General features: G+C 42.1%; 1 protein-coding gene across 1 annotated transcript in view; it reads right to left on the reverse strand.

Annotated features, from left to right (window-relative positions):
• Positions 1-4,215: 4,215 nt before the first annotated feature.
• Positions 4,216-9,337, reverse strand: part of LOC106809584 (cold and drought-regulated protein CORA-like) — a gene marked incomplete at its 5' end in the record, with an annotated part of 12,334 nt that continues 7,212 nt past the window's right edge. Inside the window, 1 exon segment of the mRNA XM_014812717.1 lies at positions 4,216-5,548. Coding sequence (XP_014668203.1) covers positions 5,228-5,548 — 321 coding nt within the window.

Consider the following 9,337-nt stretch of genomic DNA (forward strand, 5'->3'; position numbering starts at 1 on the left):
AACTAATAGAGGCTATGTTGAAGTGAATCAACGGTAAAGCTGCGCTCTATAATTGCTGCTTAAATGCGTCAGAAGACGTTGCATTACAAACATTATTACGAAGATCGCATGCGATCTTTAACAGTATTGTTATACCCTGTAGAGATATATTAATCTGCTTCATGCGGCGCATAGTGTATACCGACCTGCATGCGGTCATCCATAGCAGACAACGGCTAGTCTGTGCCCGCTTGCGAGGCCTTTAGGTATCGTAATAATACGTTGAAATCACTCTTCGAAATCGCATCAACAGGAGTGAGACAATCTCAATTATAGCGCACAAATGTCGGGAATCTATCTAGCTGCACTTCTTCTTCTGCTGGCTATAATGCGTCGAAGCCTACAACATGTACACGCCCATAAGTAACACCGCCTATACAACACGCCGCCGGCTATTGAACAGTCCCCGGTCCGCCATTAGCTTTTAGTAAGCGGTATTGTGCGGCAGTGAAGAGAGTCTAATGTGTCTAATACTAATCATATACTAATCTTCTCTACTTATCTATCTATCTATCTTATCTAATCTATCCTATCTATCTATGCTATCTTATCCTATCTATCTATCATCTATCTATCTTCTCTGTCTATCTATACTATGCTATCTAGTCTAGTCTAATCTATCTAGCTATACGTAATCTATCTATCTATCTATCTATCTGATCTCTCTTATCGCATTCTATCTATCTATCTAATTACTATCTATGCTATCCTATCTATCTATCTTGCTATCCAATCTATCTACTATCTATCTATCTATCTATCTAATCTATCTATCTATCTATTCTATCTATCTATCTATCTATCTATCTATCTATCTATGCTATTTATCTATCCATCTATGCTATCTTATCTTATGCTATCTATTTATCTAATATATATGATATATATAGATTATGATATAGATAGACAAATTTAACACCCTTATACTTATTTATTTTTTACATTTTTATTTTCATATCTACATGGCGGTGTCTTACTGGGGCGTTAAACGTGTTTTTACTTATATAATACATATATATTCATATAGCTGTGTGTGTGTGTGTGTGTGTGTGTGTTGTTTGTTGTGTGTTGTGTGTGTAGTGTGTTGTGAGTGTGTGTGTGTGTGTGTGTGTAGTATGTGTGTGTGTGTGTGTGTGTGTTGTGTGTGTGTATATGTGTGGTGTGTGTGTGTTGTTGTGTGTGTGTGTGCTGCGTGTGCGGTGTGCGTGTGTGTGTTGTGTGTGTGTGGCGTGTGTGTGCTGTGTGTGTGTGTGGTGCGTGCGCGTTTGTGTGTCCGCGTTGTGTGTGCTTGTGTGTGTGTGTGCACTGTGTGTAGCGTGTCTGCGTGTGCTGTGTCAGGTGCGTAGTGTGTGTCCGCGTGCGTGTGTCGTGTCCGCCGCGTGCGTGTGTGTGTCCCGCGTGCGTGTGTGTTCCCCCATGCGTGTGTGTGTGCGCTGCGTTTGCGTACGTGTCTATGGTACCGTGGCGTGCGTGCGTGGCGACGCTGTCTATGTACGTGCGTGCCGCGCGTGTATGCGATTACGTCTGTGTATGGGTAATGTGTAACCTAGCGTGCGTGCGTGCGTGCGTGTGTGCGTGCGTGCGTGCGCGTATACAGGTACGTGTGTGTGCGTGCGTGCGTACGTGTCTATGTACGTGCGTGCGTGCGTGTATGCATGTACGTGTGTATGGGTGTGTGTACCTGCGTGCTTGCGTGCGTGCGTTCGTTCGTGCGTTCGTTCGTGCGTGCGTGCGTGCGTGTATACAGGTAAGTGTTGATGATTACAGGTGCGGTATATAAGCGTTACCTGCGTGTGACCTTCACGTTACTCGTCTCCGTCATTGAACGCTGGCAAATTAGCGCAGATATCACCTGTCTGTCTGTACATGTTTGTTTTCTCTGCCCCCGCGCTAGACAAGGAATGCGACTAATCTTGCTCCCCGCCCCCCCCCCCACACCCACCCTACCCCCACCCCTACCCCACCGCTCCCCCTGCGCTCGCCTCTAAGTCCCAGCCAGGGCCAGAGAGATCATGACACGTCTATATAGACGCACATTATGGTAATTAATTGCAGGTAATGGTGATGACGCGCGCGCATGCGCTGTCCGTGATTGCTATTAACATACATAAGAACAAACGCGCGCGCGTATAGCTGTATAATTGTTAACGTGCGATGACGTGGGTTATTACAATAAGATGAGAGATACCATCGGCTCTGTCACTAACAGTCAATCACGTGTGTGCTATAGAAACGTAAGATTCGTGTAACCGCGCATGCGCATCGTGCTACTAGTTTACATGCGTGAAATATCGTGGGTATCTACTAGAGATTCGTTGTCACACGCTGTAACGGTAGATCGCTCAGCTGAGTTTTGGTAAATGCGATACGATACCCTTAGATCTGTATACCGTACATGCTAAGTACAGTCATGTGTTTATAAATAAATACCTGTGTAATGTGTGACGCATAATATAGGGTCCAAGGTAAGAACAATTATCAATGCGGTCCACACACACACACAACACCACGTCCAGCTCATGGTCGGTCCTAATTTGTTCTTATCCTTGAAATAAATATAAATAATCGCAATTATAATAAATGGACGAATGAATGGTGTACACGCGCATGCACGCCTAACATGCGCGCACGCACGCGCGCATACACGCACGCGCTTACAGACAAGCACGCGAACACACGGAGACAGAACGAGAGGTATAGAAAGAGAGCGTGTGTAACAGAGAGGGAAACAGACAGCCACACGCAACGCATGCGCGTACATACATACCACAACACGCCGAGCCAACAACACGTAAATTCGTCAGGTTTAATGTACGGAAGAATTATTTCTTAAAAACGGTTGGCCACCTGGTGCGTCATCACCGGACCATTCTGAGCTGTTATAAGTCTGCAACCCTGACGCTGACGACACTAGTACATAGTAGCGCCTACGGCGAACATATCGACTCGACCCGCCCCCGCGCGTAAGGGTCGCTGTAAGAGGCTACGAGGGAATTTGCGTATTTGTTAAATTTCATGAGTATATTTAAAATACATAAAGGCTTTAGAAGTTTAGACGAAATCGGTTGGCTAAAGGTTACATAGTTTAGGCGAAATATAAACGTTTTAAAGACTTTATTCATGAATGTTTGTGTGATCGGTAATAAGGCCTAAATCAATAATATTTCGATGACCGACATAGCCTTATAAGTATTTAACTGTTATTTGTGTAAACAATTACATTGGCGGATTATGTATTTAAAATTGCGTAAGTGCAAATGAAATCGTTATTGAACGCATGCCTAAGCACGATTATTCATGTGTGGTATTTGGCGTAACTACTATGTACGGTGAACGTAATCGGCGGGTGTATAATACATTTGCGTGTCGGTGCGAGAGTAAATATTCGGCAATTACATCATCGCTTGAAAGCGTGGAGGCGAATTATCTATTTTCTCTTATATTCGATTTCGGTTCTTAATTTCTCCATTATTCTAGTCTCTATTCTCTGTATTCTATTCTGTATTTTCTATCTCTTATTGTATATTCCTTCTCTGCACCAATCAGTAGGCTTTGGCGTAAAGTAACAATACTGATGAAATGACCGTGCCTACAGGAATCTCATAATATTAACGTGTCTGTCAATGTGAACGCCTCAAAGTTGGCTATATAATAGTTGACATAATATTGTTCAAATCTGCAACTCTAATATATATATATGATATGGGCAATATATAACATCTTGTACTGATAGCAAATCGTAGTTGCGTATTGAAAACGCCGGTAACATCAAGCATCAGGACTCAAAAGAATAAAACTGTATTGGTTTGTTATCTTCTATGTAAAAACTCACTTTATAGCAATAAATATATATAGTTACGAACCTTGTGTCGTAATGAATGTCTGAGCTTTAAACAATAACCAACATGATTTGGACATCAACATTGGGAACATTGATTTTGCTGGTGAATACGCGAATTGAAGGTTTATGAAATTGAACTGGGATATTATTATGTTTCGTGAATTAATATTTTCGATTTTAAATGAAACAGTGTGTGAATAGCTATCGGGTTTTTGCTGCGTTTTATTTGTGACATGTTAGTACAATGTTCTAAGAAAAGGTCGCAGATGAGTTGTTGGATAACAGCCTTTATTAGATATTAATATATGTAGTAACGTTTGTGCTTACGTTATATATATATATAACTATAACTTCGATATTATAGTAATCGAATAACAATAAAATATTCAAACAAAACCTGAAACGTAACAGTATTGCGCTTCTAGCAATGGCTTCTTAACGCGTGACGTCACATGTGGTATATCATAGGCGATGCTAGCATGCAATAGATGTTTATGCTAGGTATACGTAACACTTTCGTGTAGAGTACGAGACAATAAAGTGCGATGTGATACGAACATTGTACAAAACAGTGCAAAACATGGCGATGCGATACAATACACGTACAATGTAGTATGATAGGACAAGCCACGACAAACGTATTGACGCCACAAGCACACAAACTGATGACGTATCAGTTTCACAGAACAAGCACACAAACTGATGACGTATCAGTTTCACAAAACAAGACAGTAGTGTAAGTTATGTACCTTGTATGATTCACAATATAAAACAGCAATATTCTATTAGAGCAAGTTCATTAAATATAATATATTAATTATTGAGTTTCTGATATCATCCTCATAGTATGTTGATATGGATAAATATATAAGGTAATAAGATAATGGTATAAGGCTAATAAAAGCGCCGCTACGTTATTATATATTGGCAGCTCTTATGCGGCAGTTTTCTAACTCATTCTCCTGTCGCGTGTATAATAAATGTTTGTTTGTATTTATGTTTGATTGCATCAAACAGAACCACAATCCATCCTAACTTAATCATCTGCAGTGATAAGTAAAAAAAGCATAAATAAACGCGTGTGATATTATTATATATATATACATATTTACGCGACGTGTGTGTATGTTATTATACGCATTACAACCCGTGTCTATATTACAAGCTATGATGATCGCGTGTTTGTGGTGCAGGTGTATAATTATTGTGCAGGTTGTGTGCTTACAATGTCAGTGATATATAACATCATGTGTGTGGTGTTAAATGATGACTCACTTACTAATGCTCACTAGTACCTGCTAGTCCAGCTGTACGTACGCCCGGCCGCTAGCCGCAGCGACCCCGACGTTAACGGCCACGATTGCTGTGTTTCCCCGTCAGGTACTGACCGTAGGGAGTGGCTACGAAATCGTAGCTAATGCGCTTATTGTAGTCCTTGTCTGTTTGGATGCTGTTGCCATAGTGATCGGTGTGGTGGTAAGGGTCGCCCTTGCCGAAGCGCTGGTGAGTGCGAGCGAAGCGGTAGCCGTCGTCCCCGTTCTGGTAGTTACTGCGGTATGTTCCTTTCCTCCCGTACTCCTTCACGTTGTAAGGAAACACTGCCGGCTGTTGGTGGCCGTAACCTCCGTGGCCGCCGTTACCGCCGCCGCCGTGTCCTTTGCGCTCCGACTGTAGCAAACAGAGCATAGAGCAATGATGCGATTAACGAAGACGCAATATTTCGCACAATAGCACGAGAATATACGGCCGCAGAATGCTCTCTGTATACACATCACGATGGTTGTGAGCTTTATATGCGCTGAATCATGAAAGGGAAACGGTGGGAAAGGTGGCTCTGTTCTAGTTACCCAGGTAGAAAAATGTGCCATTTACTAGTTACCGGTTAACTACAATCACACTGTCGCGACTTTCTCGCGTCCCGGTCACAAAATTATTTTTCCCACTTGAGTTCCGGACCCACCATAGATAGTGTTTTGTAATAAATGGTGCTTATATATATGGTTGGATTATAGTTAGTATTAGTGTTAGGGTTCGGTTACGTGTTAGGGTTAGGGTTAGGGTAAGGGTTAGAGATAAGGGTATTCATTTTACATTGTTGCTTCGAAGAAGTCGAGTGAATGGAGTGCGCTGATTGGCTGTGGTCCGGAACTTAAGTGGGAAAAAAAATTTTGCGTCCTGGTCGACTTCTATTCCCGATTCATTACCAATTGCATTCGGTATTTCCCCGGTTCAATGATCCAATTTCGCGTCCTGATATTAACCACCCTGGCCCCTGTAATATATAATAACTAATAAGATAGTTTGTCCTTGCACGGATATTAGTCCAACAGTGTGGTGTGCCGCGCGTGTGTGTGTGTGTTTGTGTGCATGTGTGTGTCCGCGCCAGCGCGCGCGCGTGTGTGTGTGCTGTGTGTGTGTGTTGCGTGTGTGTGTGGTGTGTGTGCTGCGATGTGTGTGTAGTGTGTGTGTGCGTGTGTGTGTGTCCTGTTTGGGTGTGTGTGTCGTTCCCCCCGGGTGTGTGGCGCGCTTGTGTGTGGGTGTGTGAGTGTGTGTGTTGTTGTGCGTGTTGTGTGACTGTGATGGTGCTGTGTCGTGTTGCGTGTGTGTTGTCGTGTTGTGTGTGTGGCGGTGGTGCCTGTCCGTGTTGGTGTGTGTGTGTGTGTGTGTGTCTGTGCACACCGTGTAGTGGTGTGTGTGTGATGTGTGTGTGTGTGTGTGCTGTGTTGTGTGTGTGTGTGTGTGTTGTGTGCTGTGTGTCGTGTGTGGTGTGGCGGGTGGTCGTCGCGTACTTACGAAAGTGTGTGTGTCAAATTGCCACTTCTAAAACGAGTTGTTTCCATTTACTTGTTACTTGCTTACACAGCTTTTGCTAAGAAAAAAATCATGTCATATATTATAATATATTTATGCAATCATCCAATAAGCGTATATTTAAAATGTTTAAAATATTTGACGTCTTGATAACAATATTACATATCTTATGGGAACGACATATATATACATTATATATATATATATTATATATATATATATATATTATTATATATACCTGCGGGCCCGCTTGCCTGTTTCCTGCCTCATAAGAGGCAGCTTGCGTGTTGCTCAACCTTACAATCGCCCGGTTAAAAGGTCAGATATTTAACACAACGGCCAGATCCTGATAGCATCTGTGGACTGCTAAATCCGGAGCGTCTGAGATTTGCCAGCCGATTACGAAAACAATAGTAGAACACGGATCTGCAAGCTTAATCAGATACCGGAAGTCCTGCTTATACGATATATATACATATATATATATATATATTATATATATATATATATATATACGAACTTCCTCAACACGTTACATCGCAGATTGTGTTTGTTATTTAAGTTAATAAGACTTTATTAGCACCGTATTGGGTGTGCTTACGCGTCTTAGTTACGCCTACGTGTGGTTATTGCCTCAGCATCACCTTCCATCGTCCGCACTTGGCTAATTGTTTACACCCCAATTTTATACAGGATAGACACTAGCGTATTGAATACTCACTGTGATATCAAGTATAACGGATTAACGAAGATTAACACTGAAACGCTCAATCCGAAAATAATATAGCTGAAAATAGTCTCACCTGAGCAGCATCGGAAATATCACTGATTACACCCCAACATTAAAAACACTAACACTTTTACTGCAAGCTATAGCATAGAAAAATGGATTGCACCACATCGTAACAGCAATAATTTTATCGTGTCCCGACTCACAAATATCAAAATGGTACGGTTTTAAAACGAACAAATAACTGGCTACACGTTACCTTCCTTCGTATAACACGCGCATCATGCCACACTCTTGCCAACAGTTGCTTGGATCTGTGAAATAATAGAGCCTATGCTAGTGAATCAACGGAAAGCTCTCGCTCTATGAATTTCTGCTTAATGCGTAGAAGACCGTGCTTACAATACATTTTACGAGGATCGCATGCCATCTTTAACGTATTTATTACCCTTAAGAGATATAACATCTGTTCAGCCGCGCATGTGTATAGTACCAAAAATTTTCGCTCCATCCATACAGACAAACGGCTAGTCTGCTGCCGCTGCGAGGCCTTTAGGGATCGTAATAATACGTTTGAAATCACCTTCGAATCGCATCAGTGGAGTAGACCATCTCAATTATAGCGGCACAATGTCGGGAATTCTTCCAGCTGCCCACTTCTACTGCTGGCTATAATGGCGTCAAGCCTACACATTCACGCCTAGTAACAGCCGCCTATACACACCGCGCGTATAGAACAGTCCGTCCCATTAGCTTAGTAAGCGATACGTGCAGGAGAGAGCTCTAATGTGTTAATCTATCTATCTATCTATCTATCTATCATTAATCTATCTATCTATCTATTCTATCTATCTATCTATCTATCTCTATCTATCTATCTATCTATCTATCTCTCTGTCTATCTATCATCTTATTCTATCTATCTATCTATCTATCTATCTATCTATCTATCTATCTATCTATCTTATCTCTCTATCCATCTATCTTATCTATGCTATCTATCGTATCTATCTATCATCTATCTATCTATCCATCTACTATCTATCCTATCTATCTATCTATTTATCTTATCTATCATCTATCTATACTAATCTATCTATCTAATCTAATCTATCTATCTATCTATTTATCTATCCTCTATCTATCTTATCTATCTATCTTATTTATCTAATATTATATATATATATAGATATATATAGATAAAAATTTAACACCTTATACTATTTTTTTACATTTTATTTTCATATCTACATGGGTGTTTACATGGGCGTTAAACGTGTTTTACTATATATATTATATATATATATGTGTGTGTGTGTGTGTGTGTGTGTTTGTTTGTGTGTGTGTGTGTTGTGTGTGTGTGTGTGTGTGTGTGTGTGTGTGTGTTGTGTGTGTGTGTGTGTGTGTGTTGTGTGGTGTGTGTTGTGTGTGTGTGTGTGTGTGTGTGTGTTGTGTGTGTGCGTGTTGTGGTGTGGTGGGTGTGTGTGTGTGTGTGTGTGTGTGGTGTGTGTGTGTGTGTGTGTGGTGTGCGTTGCGGTGTGTGTGCGTGTGTGTGTGTGTGTGGTGTTTGTGCACCGTATGTGCGTGTCGTGTGTGCGTGTGTCGTGTGTCGCGTGCGTGTGTGTGTCCGCCGTGGCGTGTGGCTGTTCCGCGTGCGTGTGTGTCGCTCGCGTGTCGTTGTGCTGCTGCACGTGTTATGTTGTGTGCGTGGAGCGTACGTGTCTATGTACGCTGTGCGTGCCGGCGCGTTGTCTATGCCCGTACCTCGGCGTCGTGTGCTGTACGCTGTATGGGTGCTGATATACCTAGTCTGCTGGCTTGCGTGCGTGCGTTCGTTCGTGCGTGCTCGTGCGTGTGTGTGTGTGCGTTGCGTGCTGTGCGCGTATATAGGTACGTGTCGTTGTGCTCATGCGGCA

Source organism: Priapulus caudatus, unplaced genomic scaffold (assembly GCF_000485595.1).
Source record: "Priapulus caudatus unplaced genomic scaffold, Priapulus_caudatus-5.0.1 Scaffold365, whole genome shotgun sequence".
In the NCBI taxonomy this organism is placed as follows: Eukaryota; Metazoa; Priapulida; class Priapulimorpha; order Priapulimorphida; family Priapulidae; genus Priapulus; species Priapulus caudatus.